General features: G+C 33.1%; 1 protein-coding gene across 3 annotated transcripts in view; it reads left to right on the top strand.

Annotated features, from left to right (window-relative positions):
• LOC108910260 (nuclear receptor coactivator 6) overlaps window positions 1-20,945 on the top strand; it is a 349,573-nt gene that overhangs the window by 130,099 nt on the left and 198,529 nt on the right. For all 3 annotated transcript variants that reach the window (XM_023457471.1, XM_018714817.1, XM_023457472.1), the window contains exon 4: window positions 16,101-16,224. In XM_023457471.1, the coding sequence (XP_023313239.1) occupies window positions 16,101-16,224 (124 nt within the window). The remainder of the gene's footprint in view (window positions 1-16,100; window positions 16,225-20,945) is intronic.

Genomic DNA, 20,945 nt, shown 5'->3' with positions numbered 1-20,945 from the left:
GCTCCTGCAATGCTTAAGACCGTCACTACCATCATTATATAGCAAATATGTGTTATCGGGTGCCTGAACGAGAAAATACATAGTTGACTTGTTCTCTTGTAAAAACGTTTGACTTTTTAGGTGTATAGCCGTCATTCTTACGTTTCAAAAATGCTCTCTGAGTTTCAGGTATTTTGATATATCCACGTTCTCCTCCATGAATAAAATTACGACAATTACTCATCTTAATCCACAAAGCACACAAACAAATATGTTTTGTAAATTAACTATTGCCTCCTTAGCAACTTATTAGTTTAAAGTTAACACTAAATATTTGTAGTCTATAATTTCTACATATATACGGTGCATTTTTCTGTGCATCTATAGTACATACTTGAAATTTGGATTTTAGATGAATCACCACAATTCATTTGTTTCAGTTTTACAGACGTAGCGGTAATTTTCTTCTAAACTTTTTATTAAAAATACTGAAGTAAGAGGTTGTTACTACATTTGTTTTAGAATAAAACCCAAATTATAAAACTTCTATCCGCTATTTGAAGTTATTATCACAAAGCATAAACTTATGCTTTGTGGTTCGCGTTTATTCACTAAAACTCTGTGGTTTTGGTCGTTCAACCAAGTTCGCAGGTATTGATGATAAACCGCAATGTTTGTAAATCTAAGAATTGTGTTAGTTAAACGAAATTATACAAATTTTGATAAAAATCTCCTAATTCTATTTATATTTATTCTAATCTAAGAAAATGATTGGCCCCCATAATTTAAAAAGAGATAAAGTATGTTCTCGAAATGTTTCAATTTTCTCTACCGATTGGACACTCGTTTACTATTATTTTCTACTGCTTGAATTGTGCTGCCTTCTTTCGCGGTTAAGTTTGAGGGAGGTGTAGCGGGGATCGTTTTAGTCGGGTGTTTGGGAGCACGTGTTTTATTTTTTTGTGATTGTATTTACGTCAAATATATATTACGTCAAATACTGTGGTAATTATTAGTAAATATATATGTTTGATTGTGTAACTAGTAATAATACTATTGTAGTAGCTCAAGTCATTCATATTTATGAATTCTTTGAAGAACTGAAATATGTAATTATTGTATTAAGTACGCTTCGTAAATTACATATATTTTAATAATATTGATCATTCTTTCTCATATTAGGAAAGAAACTGACATAAATTAAATTAAATGTTTACCTTATTTCGAAACAGTTAATTTATCGTGTTTCGTATGATAAATAAAATTATAGCATAATATTCAATTTAATAAATGCACACAATGCCACATGTAAACTTCAGACACACACACATGTGACTTTTTGTTAATAGGATGTATGTACGAGAGTAACAAGAATTATATTACATTTGTTTATGTAGAACATGACACCAAAAACATGTGAGACCAATTTTTATGTCATCCGTACTGTGGTGTGGTAAAATTGGTGTACATAAAATGGCTTTTTGTTATAACTGGCGGGAATGTAAAATACCATTCATAATTTTTTTGTACCTCGTTGGTGTCTGTTATGATCTAATTTTTTAACCGCGATGTGATTTCGAATATAAACCGCTCTCAGTGGCTAATAAAATACGCCAAATGAGGACATTGAAGTTCTTCAAGGGTCAACGCTTGGCCTCTTGCTATAACTTTATTATTTACTGTGACACTTATACGAAGAAAGAAAGTACATGTAGTAGTGATTCATATCGAACGTATCTGTTTATGTGGCCAACTTAATACTAATCGAATATTTATATTTCTTCAAACGAGTTGTTTAAAGTACGAATAAATTGATTTGTTTTTTAACATCGATTCGTCACGGAACACTTGTTGATCTGGCGTGTTGGAAATAAACAGGATATAAATTATATTTACAATGTTGTACGGAGTTTGTATAGATATTTATCTTTTTTTGTGTTTCAGTAACAGAAGTTCCACCATTTAACTTCATTTGAGTGTAATTATCAACGTTTACCTTGAGTGTCAAATTAAAAAAATTAAATTTTTCATTAACTTCCTTTGTTGCTTCGGTTTTGTTACAAAATAAATATTTTTCAAGGTTTGATTTTTTTTTATAGTGTGCTGGCTATTATTCTACTATAATAATTAACTTTTTATACCATTATTAACATTATCTTTGACAGTACATGTTCAAATCGATAAATAATTCGAGAATAATTCACAGAGTTTGATTTCGCATTGTCGGAATTTTCGTTATTTGAAATGTCTATTTTGACCGAACTAATATTGATTGCACTTTTTGGTAGCACCCGATCGTCCTTAAGACAAGCTACGGAAAATTAATAGTTTTTACATGTAAGTCACAGTCTTTAACGTCGGTCGATGCCTCGCAGTGGTCGTTCATTTTCTCCTCCGAACACGGCCGTTACCGATGATTTATCATCGACGTGGCGAAACATTGCCCTTTAGTTCCGCCGTAAGTTGCAACACGACAAAGGCGTTAGATCCTCACACCTACGTGGTAGCGGCCCAATAATTAAGCCCTATCAATTGCTGGCCTCCAGCACTATTAATCTTCCACTTCCTCAGTTCGGTTGGTTCTTCCTAATTGCCAATCGCATCTGGAACAACTGGCCTTGGTTCTTGCTTAATTGCATTGCCTCGGCATCATCGGTCCCGTCGCTTGCTCGCTTAATCGCACGTAGACGAAGTTATCTTTCGGAAACGCCACCTACCTGACTGGAGTTATTAGCATAATGGGATGCTGGATTCTGTTCTCGGGTAACAAGGCGATTCTCTTGCGAATGTAGGGCTGATAAACAGTGTGATTGAATAAATAAATTAATACAATCATTGTTTAGTTAGTAAATTCGTTGCTACTACTAACTTTACCTCTAGGGACCTCTAGCGGAGGACATATAATAATTGATGCAGAAATCGTTGACAGTTGTGCCACCACTAGTAGCTACACTTTTATGCCAAAACACATTCAGTGATGTTCCTAATTTTTCGATTAGTGATAAAGTTTCAAATTGAAGTAAGAAAAAAAATTTCCATGTTCTACCAATACCAGTCAAAATCAAATCTTTATTATTGAACATGCTGGATTAAGTCTACTTTTAGTAATAGTCGTAATGAAACTGGAAAAACCTACCTCAATATTTGTGTGTGTGTAGCATACGAGGTTATTAAAAGACAATTATATTAGATGAGAGATAGCACCACCCGCAGTAAGTCAGGCCCGCACTTACAATGCGACTCGAGCTAAAGCATAGCAGTTAATTAACTCGTCTGGTCTAATTGGGGATGGGGAAACGGATGACAGGAGTGTCGGCGCGCCCTTGGCAAATCTGGTGCCATGTATGCAGGCTCCGAGTGCCTGTGATGATCCATTCATTGCGTCTGGATGTACCCCAGATCCTATCGCACAGTCGTGTACAATATATAGTTAATTGGCAGCGGCGGCCTGTCTGCACTGACTAATAAGTCCCCATGGAGATCACGTTGCTCAGGTGAAGTGAAATTATTGGAGACAAATTATTTGTGTGTTTGTAATATTAAATATTTGAAATTGTCATTTCTAGGAGGTATGTTATAGATATTTTATATCTTTGATCTCAACATTTCAACACAACTTTGTTGAAAAGAGTAAGTAAGGCAATCGATTCCTTTCATTTATTATCAAAGCTTGAAGCTGTTGGTTGTTCTAGCGATGTGATCTCTTTAATTAGATCTCCCTTTGTAGCCCAGTTACTGTAGCTGAAAATATAGCAATACCTCCGAATTTTTTATAACTTCATCGATTTTTCTCAAAATTTAGAATTAGGCTCATCTTACCCCCCTCTTCAAAACTTATATATGCGCTAGGTGTGCTTTTTGTTATTAAGGGGTGAAAACCACCCCTTATTGGAAAAAAAAGAAAAAATACAAATTTAAACATGTTATGTAATCAAATCTTTTTTATTTGTGCAGTATGAGTAATTTCATGTGCTATATAACATGAAATTTAATGAATCCCAAATTTTCAACCCGGAAAAAACTTTAAAAACCATCCCTTTGGATGAAAATATTATAAAAAAAAATTTGTTCAACTTGAAACGTTTTAATCATGCATTTTTATCAAATTAAAATTGATTTCTTGATTAAAAAATCTTTTTTATCGATTGCAACTTTTCAACCCTTGAAAAATACCCCTTCTTTCGAAAATAAAATGAAAAAATATTATTGAAAGAGTAGAAACATTTTAAATGTGCATTCGTATTAAATAAACATTTATTCCCTTCTTATAAAATAATTTTGAATTGATTGCAACTTTTCAACCCTTAAAAATTACCCCTTACATTTATTTATATATTTATATTTATTTTCCTAAAATTATCACCTATACACGTGTTTATTTTTTTGACGATAACTTTCTTACTTTTTAAGATTTTTAATCGCACAAAGGCTCATTTTGCAGGGAATTGTAAGGGCTACGTGAATTGTTGAGTTGATCTTTTTTAAGCCCTTCATTTTTAAGTTTGAAGGGTTTAAAGGGCTCGAAGAGGGTGGTTCTCTCATTCATATGATAACTTAAAATGGCGATATCTCGATTAATATTAATTTTAGAGGAATAATAAAAATAAGCAAAATCATCAGCAAAAATAAAGCTAAATTTTTTTACTCTTGTATTTTTTCGTACACCCTTTAATTTTTAAGTTACAACGTAAAAATCGATTTTTTTTTAAAAATTTGAATAATTAACATTTTCAAAAATTAAGTTTTTTTTCGAAATCATGCTTTGTAAGTCAGCCAAAGACCCAGAACATATTCTTAGAACATAAATGAAGAAATCTGTAAATGGATTGCATTTAATTTTAATTCTGTCACCAAAGGCACTGATTTGTTTATTAATTTTTTCTTTAAAAAAATGAGACTATCATGTTATTTCGATCATATTTCCGTTAATTTTGATTCTAAAGAGTTTTAAAATAGCTCATTTTAAAGGTTTTTCAAAGTACTTTAAAAAAGGTTCAAACAGTTTTTTTCCTAATATTTATGGTTTTGGCGTTATTTAACGTTAACCGGTTCCAATTTAGTTTTTAGCTATAACATATAATAATGTTTAAAAATCCATAAGTCGGTTTATATTGCAATTAAAGAAAAACAAAATAATGCCATTAGATTTGTTTTTTATTACCTTTCTTTTTGTTCATTACAACTTTTTCGTTAAATCCAACGGTTTCAGAGTTATTTGCAAAAAAGTGTCCGAAAAGAAGCACTTTTTCAGTAAAAAATCAACATTTTCAATTATCCAAAAAACTTTATATAACATTTATTACTTAAAATTGACTCCTCTATCGATTCCTGTGGTTATTTTTGGCGTATAAATGTCCACCCTTAAAAAGGGGCGGGAACCACCCCCAGGGCAAAAGCACACTTCGGCACTATATAAGTTTTGTTCCTTGAGGCATTCCTCACATTCAGTCAAAATTTCACGTCAATCGGTTCAGTTATAAAGAATTCGGAGGTAAAACCCTGAGTAAGTGGACTATTGGGAGAGAACAATTTGTGAAGTACGGCTGTTGTAGATCTATATTGCCGCCTCATTAGTGCCGCAAGGTTCTAATTTAGGTCCATTTTTTTTTAGTACATTTTTAAATGATTTTCCACTAAAGTTACGCGGTACAAATTCATTCATTTGTTATTTGCTGATGATCTAAAAGTCAATGCAGAAGTCAGAAAACGCTAAATGATGAATTTGGTAATAATTTATTTATAACTGAAAATATCTGAATGCACGACTGTCTCTTACCATAGAAAATTATGTCTTTTAGTCTTTGATTATACCTACCACTGACAATGAAAGTTTAGACAGACGATTTTCTTTTCTGTAACAGAATATTTCACTTGTTGAAAACAAGGAAATAAATAAATCACGATTATTTGACTGCGACGTGACTGATTTGACGGCTAAGTTTCAGCCCAAATTGACCGCATTTTAACAGAACCCAATTGAAACGTCTCCCCTTCGAAGATAACCCCGTTATCGCGTAAAGAAGTCCGTGTTTGCACCAGTAAAAGCATCCTATGTATAAATAATGCCCTGCGTGTCGTCCCTCTTAGGGTTAAGTTTTCCAATTGTCTATACGGCGTGTTTTTGTTCCCCCTAACAGCTGTTCGAGATTTGAATGCGCGGGGCCGCTCCTGAAATATACCCTGCAACTCGCGCTAAATCTTTTCTCCACGGCCTACTTTGTTATTTGTTTCAAACGAGTGTCCTGGCTTTTGTCTAGCTCCGGAGACCTTTTGTTCTGCTTCGAGATTGTGAAACGCAGAAAAAGGGACTCGTAGTTTAGTTCCACGTACGTTTTCGCAGGTGGTTTTATTTTGATTGAGATTAAACTAAAAGATCTGCGCAACATAGTGTGGCGTTTATAGTAAATAAAAGACAATCTCCCAAAAATATCTACAGGGTGATTCATTAAGAATGACCAATCTCTAAACAAACATTATACAACAATGTATCGTATTGTATTGGAATTAGTCACGATTTAATCAATATTGCTGTGAAAACAATGGCTGAAGCTGCTGTCACAAGTCTGTTTACATATTAGTTTCTGTCAAACGCGATTTCTTGCATGATAAACAAACTAGTAAGTGGTTGCTAAAAATTAAAAAATGTTCACAAACAATGAAAAAGTTGACATGATTTTAATTTATGGTAAATGTCAAAAAAATGCCAGAAGAGCTGCTAACTTATACCATGAGAGATATCCAGAACGTCAAGCTGTTAACGCAAAAATATTTGCAAGATTAGAACGAATTTTGCGTACTAACGAAAATGTATTTTCATCAACAAAAGGGAAAGGAATTTCAAAATCAGTGTGTAACGATATTACTGTAGTATTATAATATTTTGAGGAAAATCCTGGAAATTCTATACGACAGGCCACTTTTGTATTAAATTTAAAAAGAAACTCTGTGCAAAGAATTTTGAGCTCCAATAGTTACCATGACTAGGCTAAATAACTTGGAGCCTTATATGGCATACATGCTGAAAAAAGACTTAATTATTTATCCCAAATAATGGTTAGTTTCGAAATAGATAGATAGACTTACAACACATTCTTTGAACCGATGAGAGCCGTTTTATAAGTAATGGCAAGCAAAAAAAGGAAACGAACATTAATTACTGGGCAACTGAAAATCCACACTATGCGTTAATCCCATTCAAAGTGAGAGCCATTATGGAATATATGTTCGGTGTGGCATTATTAGAATGCTTTTAATTGGCCCATACTTTTATGAAAATGTATTGAACGCTAATAGCTATTTACAGTTTTTGCAAGTGGAGCTTCCAGCACTGCAACACGATGGTGCTCCTCCACATAAAGCTGACAGAGTTATAGACTATGTATAAAATACTTTCGGAACTAAGTGGATTGGACTTAATGGGCCTGTAGAATGGGCTTCAAAGTCTCCAGACTTAAGGCCCCTAGACTACTTTTTATGGGGAACATTAAAAAATCAAGTATATAAGACACCCACGAGAAGTTTGGAGCATTTAAAGCAAATGGCTCGACATGATTGTGAGAATGTTTCAAGAGAAACGTTTTTGTATAATGTTTGTTATTGTAACTTTTTAAGGAGAAGAGATACCTAGAGAAAAAATTTCTGCACAAAAAATGTTTATAAAAATACATAATTTTAGTTTTCATAAAAAATTGGTATGTTCGTGGGACAAAAAAAGTTGATGGTATTTTTTTTGTTTTCCGAACTTTGGGACACTATGTACATCTCGTCTTTTAGTAGGTATTTTATCTTTACTTGTTTTTTACATTAACATTCAAGTTTTGCATTAATTTATACCAAAATAAATAAACTTATTATCTTTTTAAACGTCGTTTGACGAGGAAAGTTTTGTGATAGAAGGCACAGTATATTATTATTTGCATATTCGTTTACAAGCGCTTCTGATAATTAGCAGTGTCTAAGCGTTTCCTTTTGATGAATTCGCTGAATTATTACGGAGTATTTATTAAGGTTTAAAAAATGGGAGCGTGATAATTGTAAATAACGCGCATAAACTAGTTCCGTCGTTAAGGGGTATTAAATACTGTGTAATCCTCATGCAAATAGACTTAATGAGGCCTTCCGAGATGCGTTCATTAGTTCCCGGAGACTGGCGGTGCATTAGCGGAGTCGGATCGACATTAAATAATATCGTTTTCCGTAACGGCGTTCTCTCCTTTTGAGTGAAAGGAAATAACCGCGAATCGTAACCCGCCGCCAAATTACCCTCATTCAGGGAATTTGCATAGAAAATTCCCCCGATTTCCATAACCCATAAATGTTTACGGGCAAGGGCTCCTTTATTTCTTAATGTTGTCAAACTCCGTAATTTATTAAGTCCGTAAACGAGTCGGCTCGCCGCCGGGGTCCCGTTCGGAATTACTCGCTGCCGAGCGGATTAAATCGCGGGGGGGTCGGGATTGGGACGGGATTCATCCTTTTTCGACCCCCAGTCGATTTTCTTCCGGGGATGCAGTTGTCAGAAGTTCCATCTATCCGGAAAATCGTCTGCATCTTTCCACGTCGAATTCTTTTGATGTACTTACACAGAGTCACTCAAAGTACATAAAGTGGATCTTATTTCTGGCCTTGGGGACGATTTACTGGAAAACGTGGGGGAATATTTAACGTTTCACTTCCTTCTAATACATGTGAAGTTTATTGATGTAAGACTAATAATTGGTACAAAGAAATAATTATTTATTGCTACGACGATCAAGAACAATTTTAGGACGGGATGAAATTGTACTTGAATCCTGAAATACTCAGATCAAAAAGAGAGCATACTTACTGTACAATTAGATGGAAATCTCATCAAGTAATCCACAGTAATCTTTAGTCCACTACTACTAGAATATACAAAAACAAATTAAATTATAGAACAAAAGGGCACAACAAAAAATATATTTTAGAAATGAAACAAATGTGTATATAGGAACTACTAAAACACTTGTTTTAATGAGTTATAGGACATTAAAGTTACCTAGCGGTTATTTAATCTCTGTTCATCATCTAAGCTTTCTGCATATAAGTTATAGTTTTTCCGAAGTCAATTGAAGAACCTTTAATTTCAAGGTATGTACCAGGTTCGGTCGCTAAGCAGCAATTAATTGGGCATTGATATATTTGAAAAACTTGTTCCCATATTTATTTAGCCATACCCATAGCATAGTGCAGGTGGTAGAAATGTATACGACCAGTTGAAGAATGCGAGTGCGGTCAAAGGAAAACGAGCACCGGTTGTATTGGGCTTCTGGGCAATAAATCACAGCAGACGACAAGTGATTCATAAATTGACCAGCAGTGTAGTACAGAAGTGCGGAATTTGGTGTGAATCAGGCAATTTTAATTTATTAGAGGCACCTTCTGTCAATCATTCATATTACAATTGCGAAAGGGAGAAATAAGAGGGATATTTTGTTTACTAATATTATTACAACATGGCATTTTGGAGACCTTTTGAAACGGAACAAAACGAAATTTACCATCAATATAATAAAATTGTTTGAGGACATTAATTAAAATATGTTGTTGGCCAAATGAACATATAATAGAAATTTTCTACACATTATATACAAATTATTATAATTTTTTACCTTTAGCAGAAAAATTTTTTAGGGACGCCTATGAAACATTAAATTTTATTACCACAGATTTTTTTTTTGTTGCATATTCAACTGACTTCGGAAGGACTATATAACCAAATTGCCGTATCAGTAGGACAGTCAATATAAGCTTTGTTTGTCTGCTTGGGGAGTCTGCTTGCGTTAAAAATGGTCCAATTTTAATTCTAATACCGGATTTCAAAACTAGAAGTAAAATACATAAAATGTATATTTCAAGTTTTCCTTTATATCCTTCCTCCCCGCTTCTCCTCCTTCCACCACTACTCGCATAAAATATTGCGCAAAAACTAATGATCCGACAACGCCTGCCTTTTGCACACTTAAAGTTGATATAATTATCTACTTCTGTGCCAAATTTCAGCTCTTAATGTTCATAAATGACATAGTTATGAATTTTTGAAAAAAATGCCGAATTTTCCGGATTTTCCCTAGTTCTAGTCAACCGATTGAGTCGCTCGATCTCCCATTTTCTTCGAAATTTAATTTCCTGCAGCTTTTGCAGTTACGGAATTGAGATTGCTCTCGCAGTTGTGGTTTTATAAGCGAAAAACTAACATAAACCCGTTTTTTGCACTAAAATGTTTATAACAAATTAATTAAGATATGACTTTTTTGGCTCTATTGTTGGCCTACAGGGATACATATTGTCGTTGCGTCTTCAAAATGCAAATACATGTGCATATTTTCATCAAAACGCGTTAAGTTTGACTCCACTGAACAATTTGACAAAATTCACGTCGCATTTTGAAGACACAACGACGATATTCGAGTTTAGATTTCACGAATGTATCAAAAAAGTAACACCAAGGTACGAACGTCCGTAAAACCTTTTGATTTACGAGTAACAAGACCCAATTTTTTTTAATATTCTTTATTAACCTCATTTACATGCAAGATGAAAGTTGAAAATACTGTTAAAAGTGGCAATTACTTCTTTGAGTCATAAATAATTGGAGATAATTTTTATTTTGTAAAAGTTATATTTTGCAGCATTTAAATGAAGACAATAGCAATACACCAAGAAGGATTCCTGAAATTTAAAGATCAGAGATAGTATTCATTACAGAGTAAATCTTAACATCATAGGTATATAGCAAATAAGACATTTTTAAATCTATTGTAATGCCATCAATGAAAATTACAAATAACAGTGGCCCAAGAATGGAACCTTGTGGTACTTCAAAAGGTCATTTATTTCGTTTGGAACAAAACTACTATGTTCAGATATATCCTGTTAGATAAATAATAATATAAAAATTTATCAAAGAAGGGGACTCGATTTATCGAATAAACTATCATTATCTAATGTTCAAATGCGATGGCATTAAATTGAGAATATCATTGGAGAAAGATATGACCTCGGCTGGAGTATGGTCGAGCGGGACTATCGCTCTCTACCCACGTGCGATATGGGCTATTCGGTAAACATATTGTTGCGGAGCTTGACTGGTGATACATCGGCCATACGATAGCCCTTAGCCCACCGAAATATTCATTAAAACTAGAAATCACTAGGTTCTCACTATTGAATAACATTTTCCAGAAATCTTGTTATGCCTTTAACAAATTTTTTGCATGGATAAATAGTTATAAATTTTTTCGTACTTACTTGCTATTTTGCTGAATTTAAAACTAAATCGCGTACTTATTTTCCAACAACGACATTTTAAACGCATATTATAAACTGTTCGGTCTAGCAACCCGCTTTGAACGCGAATCCCATCCATCCTTGGTCCTTTTCGAGCTCCTTCCACCCAAGTATTCGACACAATAAATAAATCAATATATCCCCCTCGCCTCTCCTCGCGAAAGTAGATTTTCTGGGTCCCGTATAGCCCAGGCCAACGGACCTTTCTTATGCTATACCCGAATTAAATGTAGGTCAACGCGCCTCACAATATATCATGCCGGATTGAAGGGTAATAAATTTTCCTGACCGCGGTGGTTGTCGGTCGATTTTTTTTTCTGCGCCCGGGCTACTCCGACGTTATTTCAATATTCGCCTTTGTGGAACTTGAATGGCCCAAGAAAACGTTTTACAATTATGTAGATGTCAACGTTTCGTCGATGCTGATGAGAAGTTATTAAATTTTGTCTCGTATACAGGGTGTGTGTAAATAAGTAGGGGGCGGTTGCCGAAGTTATTTTGTGGAAAAAAGTTCATATGAACATACCTAGGTCGAAATATGCTTCGTTGCCGAGATACAGTGTTTAAATTTAAATTTTTTATTTATTTTTATTATTTCGAAAAGTTTTAAGAAATCGACTGGAAATTTGATGGTTGTATTTTATTTAGAAATATTGACAGCAACCTGCTAGATAATGTATCAATAGAAATTAAAAATACACACAACTTGCAAGTAAACAGTAAACAAACATATCTAAATATAGAAAAACTCATACCAAACACAAAAATGTGTATTGAAATCAGTTAGGGAAAAAATAAATAAAAATTTTAACAAACGCTTTCGTATTTTATTTTGGATCTGAAGTAAAAGCACTGTCATAGTTTGGTAATCAAATTGTCAATCAATGAATAGTAAAAAAACTTTTGTATGTCCAATATATTTTACTATTAATGAGAATGGTGTTAGTGAATGTTATTCATAACCTAAATAACGGGGATTCCGTTGGCATTGACTGTGAACCAATAAAAGTCGTTAAACATATAGTTTTACGTAATTCTTGAACTTTGTCATACTTGATAGGGGCAGTGTAGTGACCCCTCTACTTAAAAAGACCCTTTGTGTATTCAAAATTATAGTTATTACTACTATTCCAACAGTCTTATCCAAAATAATCGAAAACATAATATACAATAAAATGATCTTAAATCGCAACTAAATGCGAGAATGGGTTTTGTCCTAAGAAATCTACAGAAACCGCTGCTTGTGCATTCGTAGAATACGTTTATGAAAATCTTGATAAGGGGAAATATGTGAAGGCTTTCTATTTTGATTTAACAATGGCATTTGATTGCTTAGATTAAACTTTTTATAAAGGGAAAATTGTATGTCTGTATGACTCTTGTTATATTTACAGTACAGTAAATATGTTTAAAAAAAATTGAATAACACATATTCCAATATAGGTACAGAGTGTGGATCTTGGAATTCCTGAGGGCCCAATTCTTGGGCTACAATGTTGTGTTATAGGTATGTTTTTAAGTATTAAAAAAATTATTGCTGCCCTTTGTTTTATAATAAACAAAAAAATTGTAGTGACATAATGAATAGAATAGTATTTAACTGGCTCACACCGTATACGATGTTTACATAAAAACAGGATTAACGCTATTAAAATTGATTGAACACCATGCCGATTTTTTATTCAAAGCCCTAAACGGAAATCTCCGGAAAACACCGTTTATCCGAACACCCCGCGCTTGTAATATTTTAATGCCGAAGCCTTAGGACGCGCCCCTCTTCACCGGGGGGTTAATTCAATAAACCTAAGCCGTCATAAGCGATGTCGGTGCGACGAGGGAGCCTTCCTAGGAAATTATGCAAAATAGAGCCGGAGATTCGCATCCAGTTCGACAACAAAAAGACTAACCCGATTGATATTCATGAGATAATACGTCTTATACACACTCTGCCGGCAGTTGATTGTACGTATACCATCTAAGCTTGCCAATACCGGATTTAATTAAAATACTACAATGCTTTGTGTGGGTGTGCGTAGGTAATAGGTATACCGAATTTGGTAGCGGCTTCTGCACTCAGAAAAATGTTGTCGAGTAATAATAATTCAAAGACAAAAAGAACAGGTCACTATTATGACTGAGTTGCAAGCAGACATAATAAACAGGGGATTTTATAAGCACGTTAGCTCGACTTAAGGAGGTATATCGGGGTCCGAGGGAAGTGAGGAGCGAAGGGGGGTCCTATGCTTTTCTTATAGGATTAAAGCCCGCTGCCAATCTGAAAAAATTAAATTCTATTGAAATTATTTGCGATAAACATTATCTATATAGCAAAGAAATCTACTCAATATGCACATAACATACACATTGAAAATTAACAACATAAAAATATCACATTTAAGTAATTTTAAATGATATTTAATGAACGCATAAACACTATGTAAATGTGGCAACAGCGCTAATATTAATCGAGTGCAGTTGTACACACTGCGAACCTACAGACCTCGGACATCGGAGATATTGCGGGTCAAATTCGGGTAAAGATGCGTACGCGTTCAAAAATGTATTGTGTGTAAACTATGTACAATATAATTATATATAGCAAATATATCGTATTATCCTCGCGAAGATTTGTATCCTTTATTTAAAATCCGTAAATCATGTGAACTGGTAAAACAACGAGAATTATGTTTGACACTAGCGCCCATCTCTCGTCCAAGTCGAAGAAAATGTTGGATGCAATTTTGAAGGTTCTGTGATAGAAATTACATTATTACTCACTGTTCGTGTTTTTAATCTCTATTTTAGTAATGTTACAAAAGTTTTGCAACTATAACAAATTTTTTAGATATAAAGTTTGCTGAGAAATATTTATGTTCCTTTGTTATTCCGTACAAATGCTTTTATCTCAAGTATTACTAATTATATTAATCAAGTAAAGAAAACTTTATGTAACCCTAAATATTGCTGGGTAATGATTACGATGTTTTTATAAACCATTAAATATATTAAAAGGATTTATCAACTGTATTTTTTATTCCAATAAATATATCACAGCTTCCTGGTCTTTTTAATTAATCTAGTTTTTTTAAACATTACAAAAAATCATCTGTTGTGGATAATTTATTGTTGATAACAATGTACATGGGATTTAGGAAAAATGTATATGTTTGAAATCAATTTAGTTTTTGTCAAGTCTCAAATGTATTCCCTCCTTGCTGTCAGCTGATTGCGACGTTGCCACATTAATCCTCAAGTGAGACAGAAATGTAATTATTGGTTTCTGTTTCTAATTAATACAGCTGTACTATGTTCAAAACTTACATTAGTTTTACATCAAAAATAAGATAAAAAGTTTTGTTTCACAATTTCTACATTTTTTTCTCAGTTATGGGCAAAAAAAGAGCCGCACCGTCCATCTTCGCCATATAAACCTATGTTAAAATGAACAACTTTCAACAGCAATATCTCAAAATCTAGAATCAAAAAAATATGAAGCACAGAGGGAGCACGCTATATAAATTTCAAGTACATCTGTGCATTTGAGTAAACCCGATATACCTCCTTAAAGGACAGTCAAATAATTCATTTGGACGTGATTCGAATCTTGAAATTTTTTAACTTAATCTTAGACAATAGAACAGTCAATCATTATAATACAGTAATTTGAATAGTAACAGTAATAAAGTATTGGAATAACCACACTCAAGATAATTGTCATTAATTTTTGAAATAAAGTTTTTCATAAACAAACTAAAATAATAACTCATAACTCAACCCTGGTTGACACTAGAGAGAAATACATAATTTTGAAAAATTAACATTATTGAATTATCCTAATATTATTACCTATATTTATCTTAGCCCTTAAAATTTGACTGTCATTAAAAATGTAAGAATTGGGTAAATTTTGCGTGAAAAAATAATTATCTTATTCCTGGTCATTTTAAATTTGTAACCTTGCATCAATTCTCAATCATCTTACCATCATTTAAAGTCACAATTATCTTGAGATTGTTAATAAATAACAGCCTTTATAGTCTTTCCGAAGTCAGTTGAACATGTATAAAAACGCCTAGCAATAAGGTTTGATGAGTTTCATAGGCGTCCCTAAAAAAGTTTTCTGCTAAAGATACAAAATAATAAATTGTACCTATATAATTTGTAGAAAATTTCTATTACATATTCATTTGGCCAACAACATATTTTAATTATTTATGTCCTCAAACAATTTTATTATGTTGGTAAATTTTGGTTATGACATATCAAAAAGCATTTACATCAACAATGTCCTGTGGATTATCTAATATAATACGTTACTGTTGTAAACCATTTTTCCTGGTATTTATCATTACGTTATCTTGAATTAATGAGTGACCAAAAGTGATTGGGATTATTTGATACGTAGTTTCCACTGTTTGCATATAATCTTTATAAGCTTCAGATGTTTGTTTCAATAAAAAACATGTATTGTATTCACTTATCGATGTATTGCATTATGACCTACATAAGTTGTTAAAGCTATTACCCGCATAATAAATGATACAGAATATTATGTAAACCGATTAATTATACAGCCTTCTTAAAATAATGATACAAATAAAAACACAACATTATATTTAAGTAATTAAAACACTATGCCACAAATGAATCTAAACATGCTTATTAAACAATTGGTTGAGTCACATCAGGTCATGTAAATTCTCACTTAAATCTTAGCTGTAACAAATCAGTTATGCCACTTTGGCGATTGAGCCTCGCCCTCGTGACTGGGAAGTTTCAAGAGATACTATTTAATGCCTTCTTTGTTGCAGTCCGAGCAACACGGCCCTGAGTTCGCCGGAACAAGTGAAGGAATATTTACTGACGGAGGGTACTTGTAAGTGTGGCCTGGAGTGCCACTTCAAGTACGACAGCGTCTTCAACTTCGACCCTAAGGTAAGTGCCTCCTGAGAGGAACCAGACACTGATCGTTAAGGGTGATGGATACTAGCTGTGCGGTTAGTTTATCAGCTCGTACACATGTGTGTCGGCCCAGACGTTTACATTTTTAACGTCTTAACTACGGGCTGTCAAAGTACTAATTAGGTCTCGGCGATCCCCGAGCTGAAAAAAAAACTGTTTGTTTAATCGCGGTAGGCCAGTGGAAGCGATGAAAGAATGGATGGTATCCCTGATAAAGTGCAAAAACTACAAATGTATACGTTATAGGTAGAGCAAAATATTTCTGTCTGTTGCACATGGACAACACTCGTCATCAGCGACGACATTTGAAAAAATCTAGCCCAAAAACAAATTTGTTTTGACGCGTTTATCGAATGTAGCGTACGTTTCGTTCGCGATCTGTTCCCCCTCGTCTATTTTTAAAGCACATAGCTTAAGTACAGGAAACGTAGCTATTTGTGTGGTCGTAATATTGTCGGTTTTTAACGTGTTTAACTAAGCTAGCAACGCTCTATGCGACCGTAGCATAAAACCAAAGTATGTTATTTTTTATTAATATCCGCTGGACGAGAATTTTTATGTGGGTAACTGTTCATGAGACCGCAGCTGATAATTAATCTCAAATTGTTAAGTGTTAAAATATCCAACGAATAGGAAATGGAAGTTTTAAGGATGTGTCATGTACTGTTCACATGATTTCGCTAATGGAATACGAGGCGGGTAAAAATATTCTAATAAGCTGGTGAAATGTAATGTTTGTTAATCAATAGGTATCGTAAACAGGAACTGTATATCGCGGTAATAAATTACCGTCAAAGAGATTTTTGTTTTTGAAAGATTCAGGTTAAAAAATTGTTTCGATCGAGATAGTAAAACTAGCTAGCGCAATTAGTGACTACTACTGACAGTAGACTACTTTAATCTCGTTGTAGTTAAGTTCTATGCTTTTTTTATGTACTATAAAAACGGCTACTGCACGCTCGTGTCCATGCGCACGCATGCGCTTTATAGTACAGTCATTGAAGCTTTTTACTTCCGAGTTCTTTGAAACTGAACCGATCGACTTGAAATTTGGCAGATAGTTAGAGAAAAGGTCGATGAACATTAGTGACTTAGCGCCAATTGACGCTTCCACCCTGTTGGGGGTTGACACCCCTTCTCAGGGGCGAAAATTTTTTATTTTTTTTTTCAAAGATGGAAATCGATAGAGAATCAAATTTTGAGCCAAAAAATATTCGGAGAATTTTTTCGAGATATCATTAGTTTTTTAGTTATTCACGATTGATAACTTGTAATTTTTTAGTGAAAAAAAAGAACACTTTTTCAAAGTATTTTTTCGCGAATAACTCAAAAACTACGCATTTTATTAAAAAAAAGTGTAATGTACAAAAATGTAGCTTATAAATAAACAAAGAAAATCGTTTTTTAAAAAGTGTTGTAGGAGGTGTTTTAAAATCTTTGAGCTTTGACCTTCATATGCGTAGAAACATAATTCCGACCGTCGCCTAAATTATTCTACGTCCTAAAAACATTACATCTATTATTCAGTCTATCTCGAGCTCTCGTAGCGTAAACAAGCCTTTGATCCGATTACAAATATCATAATAAAGGCCCTATTCTTTATTATTTTAATTTAAGCAATACAAATATATATGACGAACGTTCGCCAGTTGACTTTATTGATGCCCGAGCGCCTTAGTTCATTTCTGGTTGTAATGGGGCACGTGGTCTAATTCTGAGTCAATGTTTTCACAAAGTGCTTATTAGAAAAATTATGCGGATACGCCACGCCTTTCGCGCATTTCGCGGCTCATGAGATATTAAAACACTTCTACGTCCTATACAAAGCAAAATATGGTATGGAAGGGGACTTGTTTTGGGGGGAATACTCGAATCGATGTATTCAATGTCAAATAACGGAAAAAGGATTAATTTTACGTGTATAACGCTCCTGGAGTTCTTTGTAGTACGCAAAAAAACCTTCAAAATGAGCACTTATAAAAGTTTATAAGAGCAAAATTGAAGGAGTTATCGTCAAAAACAGATGGGTTGCTCATATTTTTTTTAAGGAAACGTGAGCAGGAAACGCTGTACCATTTCCATCAGAATTAAAATTAATCGTAGACACTTTACAATTAGTTTTGTTTTAGTGTTTTTCATACGATCTTGAAGTTAGACTGGTTTAGAATGCGTATCTTTTTAATAATGTACGGTAAAAGTTGAAAACGTATTTTTCATTATTCAAAAAAAATTGCCTTATTTATATAATAATTCTGAAACTATGAAAGATACGTAAAAAATGACAGACAACAAAAAATGTAAAATGCAACATTTTTTTCAACAAATATTTTATTCCTTTTTTTTTCCTTTTTTTATTCCTATAACAAAAATAAAGGAGATATCGCCGCTTGAAGTATCCATTTTAGTGAAAAAACGACCTGTCTCGAGCCCTTTATATGCAAACGATCTTACAGCTCTTGAAATTATCTTTGAAATGCTTTTTTGTAGGATACTATAGCTTCAAAATTAACCGAGTTGTGGTAAAAAAACCAATGACATTTTTTCGGTGCAAAATAGGCTTTCTCATTTTTGGAGCAAAATGTTAGGGTTCAAGTGCGCATCAGCGTGTATAAAAGTTTATATGCAGCGTAGCAATTTTTCTCATGATTGATTATATTTAAAAATCGATTATAATAAAAATATTTTACATTAATATTGGTAAAAGGGTAGTTNTATCGCGGTAATAAATTACCGTCAAAGAGATTTTTGTTTTTGAAAGATTCAGGTTAAAAAAATGTTTCGATCGAGATAGTAAAACTAGCTAGCGCAATTAGTGACTACTACTGACAGTAGACTACTTTAATCTCGTTGTAGTTAAGTTCTATGCTTTTTTGTGTACTATAAAAACGGCGACTGCGCGCTCGTCCATGCGCACACATGCGCATTGTAGCACAGTCATTGAAGCTTTTCACCTCGGAATTCTTTGAAACTGAACCGATCAACTTGAAATTTGGCAGATAGTTAGAGAAAAGGTCGATGAACATTAGTGACTTAGCGCCAATTGACGCTTCCACCCTGTTGGGGGTTAACAACCCTTCTCAGAGGTGGAATTTTTTTTTTTCAAAAATGGAAATCGATAGAGAATCAAATTTTGAGCAAAAAATATTCGAAGAATTTTTTCGAGATATCAATAGTTTTTTAGTTATTCACGATTGAAAACTTGTAATTTTGAGTGAAAAAAAAACCTTCGGTATTTTTTCGCGAATAACTCAAAAACTACGCATTTTATTTAAAAAAAATGTGATGTAAGAAAATCATTTTTTAAAAAGTGTATGTCCTATACAAAGCGAAATATGGTATGGAAGGGGATTTGTTTTCGGGGGAATACTCTAATCGATGTATTCAACGTCAAATAACAGAAAAAGGATTAATTTTACGTGTATAACGCTCCTGGAGTTTTTTGTAGTACTCAAAAAGACCTTTAAAATGAGCACTTATAAAAGTTTATAACAGCAAAATTGAAGGAGTTATCGTCAAAAACAGATGGGTTGCTCATATTTTTTTTAAGGAAAAATGAGCAGGAAACGCTGTACCATTTCATCAGAATTAAAATTAATCGTAGATCCTTTACAATTAGTTTTATTTTAGTGTTTTTCATACGATCCTGAAGTTAGACCGGTTTAGAATGCGTATTTTTTTAATAATGTACGGTAAAAGTTGAAAACGTGATTCATTATTCAAGAAAAATTGCCTCATCTATATAATAACTGTGAAACTATGGAAGATACGTAAAAAATGACAGACAACAAATATGTAGCATTTTCTTTTAACAAATATTTAGTTTTTTTTTATTCCTATAGCATAAAAAATAAAGGAGATATCGCCGCTTGAACTATCCATTTTAGTAAAAAAGGACCTGTCTCGAGCCCTTTGAGCCTTTCCTTTAAAAAAGGAAGGATTTAAAAGGTTTTATATGCAAACGATCTTACTTACACATCTTGAAATTATCTTTGAAATGCTTTTTTGTAGGATACTATAGCTTCAAAATTAACCGAGTTATGGTAAAAAAACCAATGATATTTTTTCGGAGCAAAATAGGCTTTCTCATTTTTGGAGCGTGTATAAAAGTTTATATGCAGCGTAGCAATTTTTTTCATGTTTGATTATATTTAAAAATCGATTATAATAAAAATATTTTACATTAATATTGGTAGAAGGGTAGTTTATAAGAGTTGAAAATGGCAAAAGTAAAATATTCTTTCATAAACAATATAAGCGAATTTTTATTTTAAATTATTTTTTTAGCACAGGGCTGATTTATAAGGGTTGCAAAATGTTACGAGATACAAATTATTTCATAAGCAATGAGGGAATTTTTATTTTAAATAATTGCAGCGTTAAAGTATTCCCAGCTTTCAAAAAGTAATTTTTTATCATTTTTGTCAATACAGGGGTGGTTTTTAGGGGTTGGAAGGGAAAAATTCATTTATTAGTTATAAGGTAACTTTTATTTTAAATAATTTCACGATTTAATCATTCCAAATCTTTAAAAATTAATTTTTTATCATTATTTTTTGCATAGGGGTAGTTTTTAAGGGTTAAATAAAGGGTCGAAAAAATCAAATATATCATAAAACATGTTCGAGAACATGGAACATTATTTAATCTTTGTGCTTGAACAAGATTTTTATCAATAAAATGCTTAAAACTTATTT

The sequence above is a fragment of the Anoplophora glabripennis genome, unplaced genomic scaffold (genome assembly GCF_000390285.2).
Source record: "Anoplophora glabripennis isolate ALB-LARVAE unplaced genomic scaffold, Agla_2.0 scaffold27, whole genome shotgun sequence".
NCBI classification, from domain to species: Eukaryota; Metazoa; Arthropoda; class Insecta; order Coleoptera; family Cerambycidae; genus Anoplophora; species Anoplophora glabripennis.
The sequence above is the reverse complement of the archived record's forward strand: the minus strand, read 5'-3'. Positions and strand labels throughout refer to the sequence as shown.